Source organism: Empidonax traillii, unplaced genomic scaffold (assembly GCF_003031625.1).
Source record: "Empidonax traillii isolate 1590-97213 ecotype Southwest subspecies unplaced genomic scaffold, ASM303162v1 scaffold558:size415862, whole genome shotgun sequence".
NCBI lineage: Eukaryota > Metazoa > Chordata > Aves > Passeriformes > Tyrannidae > Empidonax > Empidonax traillii.
In genome coordinates, this window is record NW_020955751.1 from 314,697 (window position 1) to 334,783 (window position 20,087).

General features: G+C 40.4%; 1 protein-coding gene across 1 annotated transcript in view; it reads right to left on the reverse strand.

Annotated features, from left to right (window-relative positions):
• Positions 1-3,029: 3,029 nt before the first annotated feature.
• The window catches only part of F5 (coagulation factor V), a 32,820-nt gene continuing 15,762 nt past the window's right edge, over positions 3,030-20,087 (reverse strand). The window contains exons 13-25 of the mRNA XM_027897763.1: positions 16,650-18,576; positions 14,660-14,825; positions 13,241-13,477; positions 12,540-12,750; positions 11,337-11,516; positions 10,150-10,266; positions 9,634-9,705; positions 8,510-8,604; positions 7,565-7,720; positions 6,593-6,737; positions 6,287-6,435; positions 5,326-5,508; positions 3,030-4,583 (exon numbers count right to left, since the gene is read on the reverse strand). Of these exons, the coding sequence (XP_027753564.1) occupies positions 4,395-4,583; positions 5,326-5,508; positions 6,287-6,435; positions 6,593-6,737; positions 7,565-7,720; positions 8,510-8,604; positions 9,634-9,705; positions 10,150-10,266; positions 11,337-11,516; positions 12,540-12,750; positions 13,241-13,477; positions 14,660-14,825; positions 16,650-18,576 (3,827 nt within the window). The 3' untranslated portion in view covers positions 3,030-4,394. The remainder of the gene's footprint in view (positions 4,584-5,325; positions 5,509-6,286; positions 6,436-6,592; positions 6,738-7,564; positions 7,721-8,509; positions 8,605-9,633; positions 9,706-10,149; positions 10,267-11,336; positions 11,517-12,539; positions 12,751-13,240; positions 13,478-14,659; positions 14,826-16,649; positions 18,577-20,087) is intronic.

Genomic DNA, 20,087 nt, shown 5'->3' on the forward strand with positions numbered 1-20,087 from the left:
CCCTCCTTTTTCCCCTTAGCAGTGTCCTAAAATTCTGATTACCCACCAGTGTTCATGGTCATTTCAGGGGTGCTGGAGGATGCTCAAATGGTTGGCTATTTGTCTGGATCCCAACCAGGTTCCTGCTTGATGCTTTTTCTGTAGAGTTCTCCTGGCACTTCACATAGGCACTATTTTTCCATGCATGCTTGCTGACGTTTCTAATGTGGGAAGTGCCCCAAAGCCCAGATTCACGTTTGCATCTGCGTTGATGCACAGCTCAGGAGATTTCTGAGAGGGTGAACACAGAAACATGATCTGCATTGGCTTTAATCCACGGGCAATATGCAGCTTTATGTCTCTGTTATGCTTTACTGTGCCAGTGGCGTGGAGAGAACCATCCAGTTTGCAGACTCCTGGGAACCTTGGTGAAGGTGAGCTGGCTCAGCTTCAGTCCAGCCATTCCTGCAGTGCAGGTGTCATGGTCAGAACCACCTTGCAGAAAAACTGCAAAAATGGAGGTTACATCTACTCTATAGGGAAAAGTTGTGCTTACAATTCACATGAGGCTGCTTGTCTCAGCTTTAGTCTTTACAGGGCATCTGTACAAACCTGTCTGGATACTGGCCTGATGCATCAGGATCTGAAGAAACTACTGTGGTGCTGCTGTCAGTAACTAGTTTAGAGCTGCTCAATTGTCTTTACACATACTTCCAGCTCCTTTCCAATCCAAGCGCAGACACAGCCAGTTTCACAACATCTGTGTGAAGGAGTACAGTCACCACCTCTGGAAAGCAAGAGGAGACACTTGGTGGCACCTAGTGAGAAAAAAGCACAAGACATCAAGCACAGCGATCCCTGTGCTACCATCACCTACAGATGGTCGGTTTTGGGCACCCTGTGTCTTCCTGGAAGCTCGAACAAGCATTAGAGGGCAGCAACTCCTTTGTAATGCTGTTGGAGGCCAAAAGCTGTTGACTTTGGCCCTTTGATCAAAGGGCCAGTGCCAAGGCATCCGTCCAGATTTGTGAGTAAAGAAATTATTGACTGTATTACTCTGAACTTTGTCACATTTCTCCCTCAGTCCAAAAAAGCTTGTGTTTGCTAACCTTCACACCGTCATATGTATCTTTGAGAAAACTGCAGGAATTCTTGCTCTCCACACATATTTTGCAAATTAATCACAACATACAAAGGATTTCATGCCACAACGTGTAAAAGGTTTTGTAAGACTGACTGTTTTAACTACGAATTTTCAAAAGCCTTGACATATTCATTCTAAGCTGTTTGCTTCATAAAATCGATAGAAGTTCCTTGTTTTCCAGTCATCTGTGGGCTGACTAAACATCACTGTGGTTTGGCAGATCCACTGCAAATAAGTCTTCAAATTTTCCTTGCTGTAAACAAGAATTTGCCCCCATGTTTGCATTTGGAAATACTTTACACGGTCTGGCCAGGATAGAGTTAATTGTCTTGATCCTTGCTTTGCATTTGTGACTAAACAAGCATTGATAACACACCATGTTTCAGCAGTTGCTGAACAGTGTTTGCACAGCAGCAAGGCCTTTTCTTTTTCCCACCCTTCCCCTCCAAGTGGGTAGGCTGGGGCTGCACAAGAGGCTGGGAGAGGACACAGCTGGGGATGTAATATCCCAGACAATGTGACATTGTGCACAGCAAGAAATGATGTGGGAAAGGAGAAGGAAGAAGGGACAATGTTCAGAGTTATGATATTTGTCTTCCCAAGCAAGTGTTAGTGTGCCAAGGCCCTGCTTGCCAAGAAGCAGCTGAACACCTGCCTGTTGATGGAAAGTGGAAAATGAATTTGTTATTTTGCTTTGCAGCTTTGATTCACCTATTAAACAGCTAACCCAGAAGTTTTCTTTCCTTTGCTCTTCCAATCCTCTGCCCCAGACTGTCAGGGGAAAGCTATCATGTGACTGAGTGGGGGCTTAGTCGGCAGCTGGGGTCAACTCACAGCAGTCCATTTTGTTGTCCAACGTGGGGCAGGGGGACTTTGAGATAAGACCCCTAATCAGAATGTAAGAGGTAGAATTTATAGCTGTAAAGCTGTTAATTGGCAGGGTTCTGTGCTTGTTTGCCTTACTGGATATTAGAGTCTGGTGCTTGTTAGTAACTGTTTTGATGTTTATTGTAGCACTTATTGTCTTACTCTGCTGTGCCAGGAAACATTTTGCTATCAGCAAAATGGCTGGTCTGGCACAGGGCCCAGGCATCACTGCTGTACCTGTGCTGCTGCACTGGACAGGCTGGAACATCAGTGGTATGGGGTTGATTCTCAGCATAGCAACTCACAGGATGTTGTGTTTTACATTTGTAACTAGAACAGTATTAACAACACAGGGGTGTTTTAGCTGGTACTGAACAGTGTTTGCACAGAGTCAAGGCCTTTGCTTTTTCCCCTCTTTGCCCTGCCAGCGTGGAGGCTGGGGATGGACAAGAGGCTGGGGAGGAGATGCACCAGGACAGCTGAGCCCAGCAAACCTAAGTCCTATCCATCAGTAAGCAGAAGCAGAACCTTCAACTTGTAAAATTGATGCAGATATATTGAGTCGTGCTCCTGCAAAGAGTTTTGCATTTGTGAGACTTTGCATAGACTCATACATACATATATATATATATGAACTAATTACCTATTTAGAACATTTATGATTGTGGTCTTCTTAAACATAAATGGTTTCACAGTTATCACATAAAAACCTGGTTCTGCTGAGGTTAGCAAGCATTTATTAACTGTTTTCTAGGGTAAATCCTCATTCCAAATTTGCTTTTTTTTTTTTTTAGCAAATATGGCTTGGTATTTCAATTTAATGGCAACAAATATAAATTAAGCACTATTACAAAATATTTAGAAATTAAACTTTTAAGAAGAAGCAATTATTCATACAGTTTCACTGTTTGAAATTAATTCTAATTAGCACTGAAAATTCCCATCAAGCTGAAAATTCCATGACGCAAAATTTCACTAAATATTGCCAAAGAGGTACTACTGTCAGGGCTAATATACAAAATAAAATGTTGATGCTTTCCATGCTACAATATTATCTTTATTTTCCAGTGGAAAATGATAAGTTTGTAACACAGTATAAAAAAAAAAAAGAAAAGAAAAAGAAAATATTTCTTTAGTTTGTACACTCTTTTCACTCACATTCTAAATCTTCTCTTTGAAATGTCTGGTCTATAAGACAGAGAATTGAAAAACTACTGAAATAACTTGGATAACACCATCCAGGGTTCAAAGACAAACTACTTTAAAAAATCCACCCTGCTGAGTGTTACCTGGTGTGATAAATGAAATGCTGCAATTAAACAATTTACAGGATAGAAGCCCAAAACACGACCGAAAGCTCAGCTAGAACTTTGGAATAATGAGTTCATGGACTGTATCTACTTTCACCAGATGTAGTCATCCTGGGAAAAATCCATGTCAGCTCTATGCACAAGAGTGAAAACACTGTTAAAGCGTAAGAGAAAGTGCGGATGTTTCTATTACCCAGTTTCATCTGATCCTCCTCTGCCCCCCCCCCAGGTTGCACTGTCACTGAACAGCTTCAGTTCTCAAAGCTTTCCTAATCAAGGGAGCTCCTGCTCCCCATGGTCTGTGCATCTGGGACTGAGTGTCAGGAGCTTTGGATTCTCACTTTGGTTCTGTCATTGCTGTTCCATGACCTGCAAGGTTAAATCCCTTCCCTTCTCATTTCTGGGGTGGAAAGGTACTGCTCATTCTCCCTCCCCTGGCCAGAGCACTGAAGATGCATTATGTGAAACCCATAGCATTTCAGGTGTGCTGGGTACGCAAGAACCAAATGAATGACATGAACCCACGTTCTTTGAGAAGGGGTTTGGAAATTACCCCATGCTGAGATGTGTTCTACCTTTGTCACAGTGTAGACAAAAGACACGTGGAGGTGAGACCACCCCTACAATCATTTCTTACCAAGGCATTGCTGGAATGCAGCCCCACAGCTCCAGATCAGCACTGGTTTTCCCTCTCAGCCCTATGTATGGAGAACATCCACCTGCTTTAGCTTTCTATTCCTTCTCTGTGCTGCAAAAGCATTACAAAATGGAGATAATCAGGGCTCAAGATTAAGGCCAAAGTCTCCATTCCTAGATCTAGAACTTAATATTAAGTAAAACGTAGGACAGAGTACTGGTCAGAATAAAGAAGTCATAATACAAATCAGAAGGGACCTTTATTTCTTCCCAGAGAAAAGAAGCTGTTTTCTAAAGTGTGTATTTGTAGAAATGAAACATCTACCAGAGAAATCTCTTTCAATTCCTGCTGGCAAAACATCAAGGTTCTTTGATGAACCAACATCCAAACTACTAAGCATGACAGTTTTAAGGGTTTTTTGAAAAACATGTTGTTCTGCATGACAACTGAGGAAAGGTTAAGAGCTCCCAGAGTCTCCAGTCCTTTTCACAGCCAGACCCCCACCAAAATCACAGCCATAGAGTTCTACCCGGAGGGCAATGCCACGATACCATGTTCTTGGAACAATGCGGATAAACCTGGACAGGATGGGTGGGTTAAAGAAATGCTTGACGTGCCCATTGCTGTTTTCATTACCCAAGAAAACCTGCAATCATACAAACACACAATTAGTTGAAAAACCCCTGTGTTTTCTTTTTAAAATGTTTCCAAGCTGTTACATTAACCATCCAGCGTAGATGGACTGGTTCATTTCTGATTTTACAGAAGACACATCCAGTCTCTTCCTAACATACTGGGTCAAAGGTAGTTCAGGCCAGCTATATCTGAGTTTCCATCCACAACGCAAAATTTGCCATTCTAATTTCTAAGGGACTCAAAAAACCAAACTTCCCTTATTTTACCTCTGCCAATAGCCCTTGTGGGTTAGATTGGTATAAGGCGACATGGGCAAAAATATAAAGTACTGTGTCTGCCCTGTGGGTACCTGAAGTTCCCCAGCTCTGTTACAGGAATACCGCTCGCTAACATTAATTTAACTTACAAAATCAGGGCAGAAATAGAAAAGAGGCCCCAGGAAACACATTATTCATTCAAATTAAATGTCCTTGTGCACTCAAATTAATTTATGTCCTCCTTTACAGTGTCAGCTCCTTTTAACAAGTTGACTGCCTTCTCTACAGATATGGCATCCTTTCCTTCTACTATTGTTAATTACAATGACTAAAATCAGATGGATATTGTGACATTACAATGCCAGGGAGCTGGGGTTACTACAGATAAAGTCCTGTGAGAATATCAGTTTGTCTGGGCATTCTGGCTTTGAGCCTTGACATTGTTCAGCATCTAAACCCACATAGTGATAAAGCTGCCTGAGCTGAGAAAGATACCTTTGCCACTGAGCTTGAATCTTCTGCGTAGGATTTCCAGTCTGAGCCTTCGTCGCTGTATAGGATAACATAGGTTTTCACAAAGTTTTCAGTAGACATGGATGTGACCCCCTGGGTGGCAATAGCAGTTATCTTCTTAACAGTGAGGAGATCAATTTGCAGCCACTGTTGGTTGTTGTTCAACTGCAATTGATAAAAAAGTCTGTATATTAGCAAACACATCTATGCCTGTATTTGCTTAAGTGACAAATCTTGTTTAAAAATAGTTAAAACTGCATCAAAGTGCATCAAAACTGTATCAGAGAAGTGCAGAAGAGTAAAGCTGAGGCAAGTCACAAGCATTCTTGGTGAACCATACAACTGACTTCATCACTGCAGGTGGTATATTTGCAGTCTTAAGATTTCCACATTAATTTCCAATACATAACAAAAAACAACACAGATTTACCTCCAGCATTAAAATGTTATACATAATACTAATACCAAATGCTTATACAGAACAGCAGTTTCCAGCAAATTTCAAGGTGCTTTGTGAAGAAATGCAGCTCCGTTTCGAAGGCACAGAAGCTCACATGCCTTGCTGAAGGTCATCCAACCCCAGATCCACTAAACTGTATTGCTTATAAGACAACCCCAGGAAGGGGTTTTTTAAACCCTTTGGAACAAATATTCAAGTTGCACTCATCTCCTGACATTAAAGGGGTTTTCCTGCAGGGAAATGCTGAAGCTTGTGGCCCAGAGCACACCATCCATCTCTCAAAATATTATTTCAGTGTTGCTGCCAGAAGTTCAACAAGTTTTCTACTGGAAGAGGTGACTGGGCTTCTTCCCAAAGGATGGCCGTGAAGTAACCCTGTCACTCTTGGCACTGAACACAGTGAGCAGTAGGTGCAATGGTCACACAGCAGCACAAATTTATCAACTACCTGTCCTGTTGCCATCCCTGCTTTTCACTTGTTACCTTGGCTCGCCAGGCATTCATCTTTCCTTTCTGATTGAGACGAGCAAGTGAAGGGTCCCATGTGTTAAACCAGGATGTCTTAGCAGACGAGGCTGTTATCTGGGAATTCTTGATCTCTCCATTTTCCATTCCAAGTGGCAAAGAGCAACCTGTTGAGAGAAGCAGCATGTTATCCCCAGAACATCCAAGTAACCACAACCTAAGCAACAATGTTGGAATTGAGAGGCCCCACAGATTTAGCTTCATTTAAACTATTAGGTAAAATATTTGTCAGAATGGAAGCACCAGCACGTGACTCATTCTTACCATCTATTTCACAGCCCAGAAGCTCCATGCGAAGAGTAGGCCTGTTGTAGACCTCAGTGGGGTAGAGTCTGATGTACCTGGCAATAATAGGGGGATCAATGATGTTCTCTTTTACCTCATAGGCATTGGAATTACCGTCAAAAATCTGTTAAAAAAAAAAATCCACATATAGTTAATTTAATCCAAACACAAGCTTGGATGCTGAAAGCCTGCTCTGCTATAAATATAGTTTCTTTTATGCCATTAGCCCCATGCACAGTGGTGGATCACTCTGTGCTGCAGGACAACTTGAAATATCTCATGATCCCATGTTAGCATATTTGGAAGCATCTAAAGGCCTCAGTTCAAATAAACAACTCATTTCTATTTAAGTCTGTAAGACGACACGAGCAAAGAGACAAAAGGAGAGGTAAAAGGCAAGAGGTTTTCAGTTTGGGAGTTGTACCATAGAAACCTTAGGGTAAACTGAAGGGAGCTGGTAATAGGTAGTGCTGGAGCAGCTAGGCATAAGATGAACCTCTTTCAGGGTACAATCATGCTTGGTCTTCTGCAGGCAATTCAGACAGCTCAGCATTCAACTGTTGGGACAGCAGAAAGGGAGGGACAAGAAGAAGGATCTAATCCTAAATGAGGTAGGGCTTGATTTTTAGTTCAGCTTCCAGCCTTAAAATCCTGACATAGGCTTAGGAAATAAAAGGAGGGAGAGATGCTTGTGAGAAAGCCAGACTCTATACAGTCAAGGTGTCAGGGCCAATCCAAACCCCAGTCTAGGTGGTTCCTCACCTAACAATTTGTGTTCTGGTCTGAATTTTATTACTTTAGTAAATGCCCTTTGGGGCCCCAAGCTGCATTAGTAAGTCTCTGAAGGTCATAATTTTTTCCACTCTCTTTTGACATAAAACAAAACTGTCATCTCACTACATCATCCAGTGATGCCACAAGGTTGTTCCAGCCCCTATGGCACAGACAGACCTTTTGTACTGGTGAGCTGTCTCCTTTGAAGGTGTTCCACGTCCGTTTGTCTTTGCTATAAACAAGAAAAAACTTCTGGATGTACAAGGACTTCAAAAACTGCTTGGCTCCCTGCGTCTGTATCCCAGTTAACAACACTTGTCTTTGAAAGTCCACCTAGGAACAGTACACAGCATTTATAAAGTCAATAATGCCCAGCAAAATCCGTATCATTCTTTGACATTTACACAATAGCTTTGAGCCCTGCCTTTTAACACCCACAACACTAACATTCTCAAAAGGAGCAATAACCAGATGCCAGAGTACAAGTTAATGCTGTCTCACTCTCATTTCATTTTTGTGTATTTATTCATGTGCGCATTTAATTTCAGAGGCCATTTTACAGGGTTCAGCACAGCACCACAAAGGCACCTCAAAATTTTCTGCATGTCTGTGGTAGGCAGAACTCCATTAATCCCATTTTACAGATAGGCAAAAAAGAGCACAGAGAAATTAGAGGTTCACACTTCCATAAGCCACCTCTAGTTTTTGGATGTGCAGGCTGCAAAAAGGCATACGACATTCTGAAGGGCTGAAAAGCCACCATTCCAGCTGATATCATATCCAAGCACTTAGCACATAAAACCAAATCAGCAAGATGTTCCTATCAGCAGTGAAACTCATTCTTTGGGACATGTCTCCACGGTTCACTGCAGTAACCTCAGCTCCTCACTACCATGGCCCTCTATCCAATTCCTTCTCCTCCCAATGTTATTTCCACTTCTACATCAGATCTCCCAACCTTCTCCCCTTAACATGGACAGTTATGACATCACCATAGCACCACTTGCTACACCTTCTCAGTTTTCCCCAACACTAACAACAAGAGCAGCATGAACTTCTAAAATAAACTCTTGGAAAATCATAGCTCAGTGATGGTCAAGCACATGTTGTATCAAATCATACCTGGATCCAAGAGAGTTTCTCTTCATTCATTACAGTACTCCAAGCATTGTATGTTCCAGAATTGTCTAATCGGGCTAACTTAGGTTCCCAATAGTCTAGAACGAAAATATGAATAAAGTAAGAAATTTAAGAGGCACTGAAGAAAAAGAAGGCTGTAACTAGCTACTGATCTTGAGTGCTTCATTTTTAAGCCCCAATCTGTCTTCAGGGGAAAAAACCCCAACCCATCATCAAGAGATTCAAACCATAATCTAGGATAATTTGGACATGGTCAGCCACTGAAAGTCAGCTATTACCATGCAAAACTTTATAGTTGGCAGAATGACTTTTAAAATAACAGCTTTTTATGCAATATACTGTCTGCTGATTTGGAACCAGGGTCTAGAGTTTGCTAAACAAGTTTTGGCTGCCAGCAGGATCAGACACAAAATGTGCTCCACATTCACGGAAGACAGCACCCCTCTGCATAACAAGGTTTCCATGTTAACAACTGGTACAGAATATATAGACAAAACAGCTTTCAAGCCTACCTAATACTTTGTCAGGAAACAAAGAAAGAGAACCAAAGCCACAGAAAATTAACTTTTACAAAGTAAATAGTTTATTTGTTATTTCAAGGGAAAGGATGTGTGTTCCTACACATGTGCGTAACCTGCACATCCTGATTTGACACTGTCGGTGTAAAATTCCAGCAACTTCTGGAATGATCCCACTTTTATACCATGGATAAACTTGATGAATTAAAGACTCTGTTGATTGCTCTGGATGCCAGGGTTCCCAAATCTTTCAGAACAGATATACTAGTCCTTTCACATCTCATCCCACATGCAAATCTCAAAAGCTTTTTGAATGCTTGGTGTTCATTTTCAAGCAGGGACCCCACAGGAGCCTCAAGCTTGTGATACTGACAGCAGACCTGAGACACTGTTAAAACACGATGATGATGCCCATCTAATACAGCTCACGGCCTCTGCTTGCAGCACTGGAGAGATTTTTATCCTGATAGCTGATTCACTGCTGAACTGATCTTGTAAGAAATACCGTGAGATGCTGAAAGAATATGGAACTACACTTTTCTAGGGATATTTAGGAGTGTGCAAGGACCTTTTCAAGTATTAACTCACCTATATGATCTGAAGCTTCGATTTGTGAATCAAGTATGACTCCACTTGCCAGACCCATTGGAATCCTGCACTCTAAAGAGAGCATAATAAGTTTGTTGTTAAAGAAAATGAGTGATATTCCAGTATATATTCCGGTGAAATCAAAGACAACATCACTCAGAACAATTCTTAGTAATACTATGACACCACTCCCTTCCCACAGAAGTCCAGGTTAAGGTAATTTCTCTCAAGAGATTAATCCACTGGTCACTGTGGGGAAACATTGAATTCAAAGCCAGTACACTAAGGGAGTAAGGTAGCATGCTAAATAATTCAAAGCTAGTATTGCAAGAAGCTAAAAATTTTTTCATTGAGAAGAAATTTACAGTAACCACTCCACCCCCTCTCTGAATGCACAGACAATCTTCTATGTTTTTTTGCAGAACAGTCTCCCAAATTTATTTTCAGTGATCCTGAAAGGGTAGAGAAGACTTCATAACTTGACTCCTCCAGCCAAAAACCACCTTAATTCAGTACCTTTCTCTATAACCAAATAGGATGCCTGCATTCCTGCTTGCTGGTATTCCCCCACTTCAGTGTCTAAAAGCCACCAGCCAGGCCTCTGTGGCTTCATTTCAATTGTTCTAAATGAACCTTGGAAAAAAAAGGAAGAGAAATGTATCAGAAACATTATATTACAAGGTTGATGTAAGCGAGACTGAATGTTAAACCAAAGACCGTCCTATGATTTAATTTAGAAAATTTAAATACACATTGCAAAAACTACCACCATCCCAATGATTTCTTTTTCTTAGCAAGGAAGTTCTAGCTGGGGACGGAGAATAGAATTAAACAGTCAGATTAAAACCCAACCTTTGCTGCTGGTGCAAAGTACGAAACCTTGGATGTCTGTATGTAACAACAGATATCTGCCCGCTAACTACAGTGCTGAGCTGTGTAACAAACAGTGCTATCAGGTTTATTACATAATGCAGAGATGCTGATTCTGTGGTGCTTGTTATAGTTCTCATTCCTGCTGCCCCAGTGGGTTGTTCAAGTGACGTAAAGGGTAGATGAAAAGAAGCCAAAAGTAGATGTGGGAGAATCAGAACTATGGGCTCTCCCCTCACTTCTGCATGACACAGGAGTGCCAAGGACTGAGCAGGAAGCAGATACTGTTTCAGCTGCTTGCTAAAATTTTTAGGAAGCACAGTACCTGCCTTCATTGCTTTTCCTATATTCCTAGTGACTGCAGGCATGACAATTCATGTTCCCATTTAAACAAAATATGTAGATTTCATAATGAAAAGCACCCCCTTAAAAAGAATGAAATAAATTGTGAATAAACTACCAAATGTTCACCAAATCAAACTCGTATTACTCCAATCCCATTTTTTTTATTTCCTTATTGTCCTTTTTTTTTTTTTTTTTAAACCTCTCGTAGCTGGAAATACAGGCTTCATAAGTGCTGTTATTGCAGACTCGCACTGCTGACAGTGATGGGGCAAAGGAATACATCCTGTAACCTAATGAATACTTTCAGCCTATTTCCTTTCTCCCTGGACATAAGAATTCTCCTAGGGCTCACATTTGTTCTTTCTGTTCTGTATCACACACCTTGATATTACAAAAAAAGCTCTCACTGTAAGGAGACCTTGACATTGGTACGATGAGGAGAGACTGCCCTGGTCACTCCTCAGAACCTGCTCTGCTCTGATACTTACCTGGAAGGAGCGTGTATGTACCAAGCTGATGCTCTGGCTCTCCCTGTTCTATGAAGGTCTGACCATGAAAATGAACAACATGAATGTCTTTTGGCCCACCCATGTTCAGCAAATGCCATCGGACTGGTTCACCTTCATACATCCTCAAGCCTTGCAAACTGTAGGTAATCCCATTAATGGCTGGAAAAAAAAATAGTTAGTAAGGAAAACTGCTCACAAAACAGGTCTCAAAGTGCTAGAATGGAATTATTAAGATTATTAAAATTAGTAAAATATTTAATGAAGTAATGCATTTGCGAAGAACAACATCTTTTTTCCAGTTCAAAGTGCAACACACTTTACAGTCTATGTATATAAATTCAGAAGATCCAGTAACCTCACCAGAGGATTTGAGCACAGTTTGCTAGCAACACATGGCAACCACAAGGAGAATTAAATGTCAAATGTAAATGGGAATATCAGGCCCAAAACAAAGGACAATTTTCCAAAACACGTTCTCCAGCTTCTACAGGCATACAGATACAACCGACACCTTTGATTAATAACTGATTTTACAGACCACATTTTCAAAAGGCAGATTCCACTTCTCAACATATCCTTTTCAAACATGATCGCTGATAGAACTCAAGCATCAGCTTTTCAAAGACAGAAACACAGAGTTTCACTACTGACCAATTATTTCACAGAGGAAAAAGTGTGACCTTTGAACATTCAACCACTCACTTAAGTCTACAGCACTAAAATCTCTGTAGCCACAGAGAGGTATATTAAGGGCTGTTCTACAGCTGCTTCAAGTTCCTCAATAGAACTAGCCAATTTGTCAAATTATTACAATACTTTTAAATTTCTAGCAAAATGTTGCCAGGGTATTAGCTTCTAAAAAGAGGAGGCTTTTTTGATTTTTTTTTTTTTTATTTTAATATAGGGAGTAGATGTATGTGAGTGCAAGAGAGACGCTTCCTACTGAAAGTTTCAGTCTAATATGTTCTTTCTTCATTTTAATAGAAAATTTCCAGTCATTGCTAACCTTTACATTGCTAACCCTGACGATTATGGGTAAAGTGGATAATGACAAAAAACCATTCACATAATTAATGTGTAGAATTAACGCACGTTGCAGAGGATTGAGAGCTGAGATACCTTCCTCAAACATCTTTCTCTCTACCTCAATAAACTGAATAACAGGCAAAATTAAATAAGTACCGTAAAATTTGTGGCATTGCTGCATTCCTTGTGTCTTCTCACTACAGGGCCTTCTAGACTGTTTGTCGAAGTACCAGCTTTTCTCTTCGTCAAAGACCATAAAAAGCAAGAAAAAGTCTCGGGTAGATGTCCTGCTGCTGTTTGATTTGCTGAAGGTTCCTTTTTGACAGATTAGTATTGGCCCAATCAAACCGGAGTGAATATCTTTCTCCTAGAAGGTAATACACCCACATTAGATGTAGAAGTGGATTTCCCAAAAGATGTAAAAAATCCCATAGCATTCTGCAGGATTGCATCAGACCCTAAAAATCTAAAGCAGGCTCCAGAATCGCTGTTGCCTTGTATTTTTTCTGTCCCCAGCTCAGTCTACCAGAGTTCCCCAATTTGAATTCTTCAACAGTTTATGCACTGTTTTAACTTAGTGTAGGAGATTAAATGTCAGATGGGAACATTGAGCCCAAAAGAAAGTATGGCCATACAAAAATGTGTTCTGCAGCTTGCATTTCTACAGCCATACAGTAACATCATCTGGAGATATTCAAAACCCAACTGGACACAATCCTGGACAAGTTACTGTAACCCACCCTGCTTGAGTTGTGGGAGTGGACTAGATATCTCTTGTGATCCCTTCCAACACAAATGCTTCTGTTATTCTGTGATCAACCCCAACAACACTACCACTTCCATTTTGATTTCCCTACCAGATTTAAATCCGAGTAGTAGATCCATGACCGACAAGCTGCTCCTGACTGCACAGGTCCCGATCGCCTGTTTGCATACCATACATATATGTAGCTGTTATTTGGCTGGATTTCATCATCTTCCTTAAACCAAGCAGTAGATTCATCATCATAAATGCTTCCCTCGGAGGACTTTTCATAGAGGAGTCCATGAGCATGGAGGGAATATGGTCTGGATGCCAGATTCTTAAAATGAACCTAAAAAAAACCCCAAACAAACATACAATTCAACAAATTCAGGCCTGAACCAAAGTCCCCAAAAAATACATTCCTGTGGCCTCAAATCAGGGTCAAGACCTGTAAAATGGTTACAGGCTATGTTGTACATGGAAAAGCTGGCAGGGATAGCTTCTGACATTTCCATGCTGAGTCACCATCTCGATGTAGGTAGATAATGAAAAGTGCCAAATCTAGCTCCCTGTCTTCCACTGAGTCTAGGCTCCTGGGAATTTTACTGCTGCCCCTCATACCTGGAAAACTGTTTTGTTACTGCAAGCAGGGAGGCGGGGAGTTCATACCTCTCATGCTTTGTTGAAATTGTACTAAAGAAAGGCACCAAACTAACTCTAGGCTCTGTATGTATCATTCTCACTGAAATCAGTGCCTCACACTTGTCCCAGAGAAGCACCAGGGTGGGCAGATTACACATTTACCTCTCCTCAGAGAATGACACTCGCAAGCTATAAAAGCCTTTTTCTTCACTTACTCATGTTTTAAATGTAGCTCAGTGTGCTCCTGCTGCACAAGACTCCTACTGAAATAGGCAGAAAGCAGTGAGATCTACTCTCCCTAAGTCCATCCCTGTGTGTTGGAAGACTGGATGAAGAAGCAGAGAAGGGACTTTTTATAGCAATGCGCTTCCTAATGCAAGTATATCACTGTATCACCAGGAATACAGTTCCTCTCATCCTTGTTGCTTGAACTATCCAACCCATTTACACCAAAGTCTTTTAGACAAAATTATATATTTTTTTCAAAAAGTATATATTAATCTTGAACGCAAATTTACTAAGTTCTTTAAAAAAATTAAGAAGCTCCCTTTACATATAAAAAGTAGTATTTTTAGTGCAATCTGAGTATAGAAAACTCATTTTTCATTAACATTAAACCTAAATCTCATTTTACATTTGACTGATAAGCCAGTATTTAATGGTGGGAAACATTAGAAAGAAAACCAGAATTTAATTTACTGTGGATAGATGAAAAAAAGGATGTATTTCAAAGAAACACATCAGAGTGCTTGCATGTCCACAGTGCAATTTCTAGCTTTGAAAACTGTTTCCCCATCATCATCTTTTAAAAATCTGTGGTTTTTTTAGATCTGTTTTAACTCTCTTATAAGAATCTTATCCTGCACACACATTGAAAACATGGACTTACTAGGATAACATCGTCCACTTCAGCTCGGATAACTGGCCCCAGGATGCCAAGGTGTTCTGTGTATTCATCTTCATCCTGAAGAGTCGTAAACGTACTGTCTGTATAGCTTTGGAAAATCACCTTATATCTGCTGCCATCTTTGCAGGTTTTGTCACTCATCAGTGGACTGAAAGGAAATGCCCAATTAAAAATCCACACAGTGAAACTGAAATAATAGCTTTGATGAAACCTGAGAACTAATATGTAGGAACATTTTAGAATATAAAGAATAAGCACTCAAATGGCCTCGAGCTGTGCCAGGGGAGGTTTAGATTGGATATTAGGAAAATTTTATCAAAAAGTAAAATTTTGAGCCCTGGAACAGGCTGCCCAGAAAGTGGTTGAGTCACTGGCCCTGGAGGTATTTAAAACACATGCAGATGTGGCGCTTATGGACATGGTTTAGTGGTGGACTTGGCAGTGCTGGGTTAAAGGTTGGAAGGTGTCAGATGATTCTGCAAATCATGACTTGCAACGTTTAAGCAATTCTAGCTCTACAGTTGTATGAGATCCTTCAACAATTTGGTCAGCTACCACTGAAAGACTACAACTGGTCTCTGAAAATCCACCCGAGCTCTATTTTTCTCTTATACCAAGAGCCTTAATATGAATGAGAGCTTAGCTCAGTGTAGGGAGCATAACACCTATACCCTACTGCCTCACAGATGCACCTTCTCTTCAACATACTGAGACAATATATGCCATGGGCTCTGCTAAATTCACTGGAACCATGCACCTCACACTCACTGTGAACCTCACTGGAGAGATCTATGCAGAGTTCTAAGATAACATTTTCCTTAGTTTGCAAGTGCCCAAAGAAACTGTCTGTCATATTTTTGCAAGTGCCATTTATACAGACTGAGATGAAGCAGAAAAGTGGAGGGAAAATATTAGTCAAATAAAATGGAAATTAAATTTGAAAAATAATATATGTTTGGAGATTAATTTTGCATAATGAAAATCTTCTTCCTCCTGTTTTATCTGCTTTTGATAAAAATCCAAAGTTTTGGCAGTCTTGGTCTTATTAATTTCAAGGGCTACAAAGTTTAGGTTTTTGTTGAAAAGTGGCAAGGAATTCTCTGCTTTGTAGGTTGAGCACTGATTCTAGCTTGTAATAATTAAGATAGTAAATTTTTAGTACAGTGTTTTTCTTAAGTATTTTTCACATATATTCTTTGCTGTGGCATACTAGTCAGTCTTCCCTCTCAAAATATAAGACCCCTCAACAATAGGGTTTGTGATCCAGTCACCTTCTGATCTCTCTAAATAGCAGGAACAACAGCGCAAGAATTCACTCAGCTTTGTTTTTAATTATACTCCTCGGTGGTTAAATCACTTTGCAGCTTTCATATACTTTTCAATACTGCAGCCTCGAGAATTTGGAAAGTGCTTTATCCCATTTTACAACAGAGAACTGAGACACCAGAACCTTTTCTTGCTAGTGCTAGAAACTGGGATTCATCCTGCCTGTAAGCTCATCCTGTCTGTATCACATCAGTTAGTCTGTTAAATTCCTGGAAAGACTTTGCTCAAGGAGGTCTCTGTCCTATCTCTAGCATAGGTACCAAGAATTTGAGTTGGAACTAAAACAGGTCATTCAAGTATAACAAAACTAACTGCAAGTTTCCCTCTTACAGTGAATTTTTTAACTTCTGTATTAAAGAGTGGTTCTAATGAGTCTACAAAAGGGGGTTAAGAAAACAAAAAAACAAACCAACCAAACAAACAATAGAAGAAGAGTTCTTAGCTATGTTGGTCTTGATTATAATAATCTCTATCACATTTCTAGGGGGCCCAAGCCTCCCATGGAAAACTCTTAAGGTACTGCCACTGAAATGCTGGAAATCACATGGCACGTTACAGATGCTTTTATCAGCATGTGAATCAATCAACATTCTGCTAGTGTGTGTCAGGATGGTGTGCAAAATGAAAAGAAGCGACTTAGCCAAACCTTTTATATCCTGCATAGTTCCAGCAGACCTCTTCAGCTGCAATATAGTATCTCCTCTCATTCCCTCTGCTGCGCAGGTAATGTTCAGCAATGTTCTCTGGGTTACGTCGCTCGTTGATATTCACCTTGGGGTCTGTCAGGTACGGGTCATCCACATTCACGTAATGGTACACGTATTCAACACCTGACGTTTCCTCCCTGTCAAATTCTCCCGGGAGAATCTCGTAGTCTCCATTTTCTTGGGGAATCCCAATTGTGATGGACGGCCTAAGCTGCCGCGGGGTGAGTGTGTAATTCTGCAGCTCTCTGTGCCTGGCTCTGCTCAGATCCATTGCACGGTCGGCCTCACTGGGTGCCCCTGTGCTGTTAGTGCAGCAGGGCAGTGCCGTGTGGTTGGTCTCGGCTGGAACCACCACACGGCCAAACCCTGCCAAAGCATTGGTGATTCTTTGGGAGTTTTTACTCCTTGGGCCCAGAGAGTGGGTCATTTCTGGATCTTCCTTCTTTTTCCTTCGGATCTTGATGAAGGTTCCAGATGTACTTAAAGTATCATTCTTGTTTCCCTCCTTTCCTTTCTGAGTTGGGTGGATGTGGGTCCCTTTCTGGTTTTCCCCCACTAGATGTGAGAACCCTTGATACTTCTTCATATCCTCCTTATTTATGAATGCTGTACCATTTCTGCCATGATGACTTAACTTATTGCCAAGAGATTTATCTAAATTTGCCTCTTCTCCCAGATTCTTCTTTGCAGACACCAAATTCCATTCCTCACTAGTCATTTTAGATGAATATTTCCCTGCTCTGGGCAATGATGCTTCTAGTAAGTTCTTCACTACTGCAGGACTGGAATTAGGGTTTGTATCACCTAAAGTATGATCTAAAGATATAGCATCTGCTAGTTGATCTTTGGATATCCTGGGTTCATAAAGTCTGGATGAATTAGACCCATCTCCTGCTATGAGGTCCAAAGCAAGTGTCAAGTTAATTGCACGCACGGCATTTTCCATCTTGTTTTCCTCCTCTTCCAGTTCATCATCATAATCATTCAGAAGCTGGGCAGTTCCCACCACAGCTATATCGGATGTGTTCTCTGTGTGATGCACAGAAGGAGGTGCACTAGTCTTGTCAGAAAATGAGACATTTTTATTTCGTACATGATTTAGAAGGGCATTCATCTTTTGGACAGAGTAAAACTTCATGGCCAAGGAGCTTCGCCTTTTCCTGGTAATGTTATAATTTCCTGTGGTTTCCACTTGATGTTCTTCTGAAAATAATTTACTGTCTTTTCCACCAGCTGGCAGCTCTTCTGCAACATTCATTGGGTCTTCCCCATTGCTCAGCAAGTGTTCACCTGCAGACGTGTTACCATGAGCTATTTCATAATTGCTTTGGCTTCTATTCTCAGATACCAAGTCAGCCTTTCCATCACTTGTGGTAGCTAAAAATAAAGCCTCTTCTGCTGTGATTGATGTGTGATTTGACTGGAATGTTTCGGTCTTGATTAGGGGAAGGGGAGTGATATGAGTTTCTAAGAATTTAGAGTTGTTTGTTGATTCACTGCTATTTATAGCTGTCAGACCAGAGCCAGCTGCCACCTCAGAACTCATGGCATCAGTGCCTTCATACTGATCCCAGGCTAGTGCTGTAAGGTTTTCTTTTTCTTCATCATCTGCTGCCTTCCTTGAGCTTCTGATGGAGTAAAGAGAAGCCAGAAATGCCTGATAATCTGAGTCCTCTGGATCTTCCTCTTCTTCTTGCACCTCTTCCTCAAGAGAGGCAGAAACAGCCTTTTTTTCAGTCCTGATGTGAGTGAAATCCACAAAATCAAACGTGTAATCTTCCTCATATTCACACCTGGCATCTCTGAACCTCAGCCGCATGCCATAAGTCATCTCTGGGGTACCCCAAGATGCTAAAAGCCAAGTACCTGCAATGGAAATAAAAGTGCTATGAGAGCGGACATTGTCCATCATGTAAGTGGCCAAGGCAAGTTGTGATGTTTGTTTCTACAGCACCTACTATAGCAGAATGTTAATCTTCATTTGGGATTTTCATGAGCTCTCATTGCAATGAAAAATAATTAATAAATGTAAATAAATAAGAGCACATATAAATAAATACATACATCTAAGAGATGGAACTCTTTTCCACAGATTAGGCTGTACACAGGACCTGAGTCCAAACATAACCCGTGAAAGAGATGGATATGAAAAGAAAGAAATAAAATAAAGGATCCTATGTTTAGATCAGCATCTGAGATTGGGCCTCTTGAGATAAACTTTCAATTTTATCCTGTCCTTAGTGTTGTATGCACTGCCACACAGATAGAACATTCTAAGCAGAACAAATACATTCTGAGGCAATGCTGTAAAGCATTTGACACAGTGTTTTAAATGCTTTCGAATGCATAAAGGATAATCTTTAATAAGTATAATAAAAATAAAGTAATTTGAATTTCCAATCTGACACAAAACATTAAGCTGCCAAGTGAGGCATCTTAGATTAACTTAAAGGTTTTATAATTCCTCCAAAATCTAGTCAGAAGTTAAGTTCTCTATTTGAAACTAGTATCTGCAGAGAAGAAAATACAATCTGTTTCCCTAAACAACATCAAAAAAAGTTCTTTGCTTGATACCATTTGCTTTTGGAATTAGTGGAAATGACAGAATAGACAGAAATAAGAGACCTTGAGTAAAACAGTCTTTTTTATTCAAGAGATCACATAAAATTCTTCCTCTATTTATCAGAGTTTAAAGTGACTTGCATAATTTTCCTGTTTTCTAAAAACAGCAAATTTATCAAAGAAAACATGTCCTAGATGAAAAGAATAGATCACATAACAAAATCAAGCAAAGTACAACTTTATTACTGGGGAGTTTTCCATGAATTCTAATGGAGTTTTAATGATTCCTGAGTCTTAAACAATAAAAACCACTTAAGATACCGTACATTTTTAAGTTATAAGGTCTTGATGCTGTGCGATCGCCAAAAACAAGCTTTGAGAACATAGAGAATTTATTATTTAAATAGCTAAAATACACCAAAAAATTGGTATTTTAAATGGGATAAGGATACCTAAACCTTGTGGGATTTTAGATGATCACTAAAATCTCACAAACTTCAGTGATGAAGAGTCTCTGTCCTTTTGGAGGTAATTCCTGAAGTGTGTACTACATGCATTCTAGCATGTCCTTTTCAAGATATGCTGTTAATCCTAGCTAGACATTGAGATGTATCTGACAGACCAGTGATCCAGTTCAGTCAGGCAGACTTTACTGCTGCTAAATGATCACAAGCCTAAGGTGAGGTGTAGCTATTTTGTCCAGTAATGACTAGCATAATTTGACAGTTCAGGCCCATTTTAGCCTGCTCAGGATGCACAAGTATGTGGCAAAACTGGGAATTGTACAGTGCAGTTGATATTGGATCGCTTCGAAG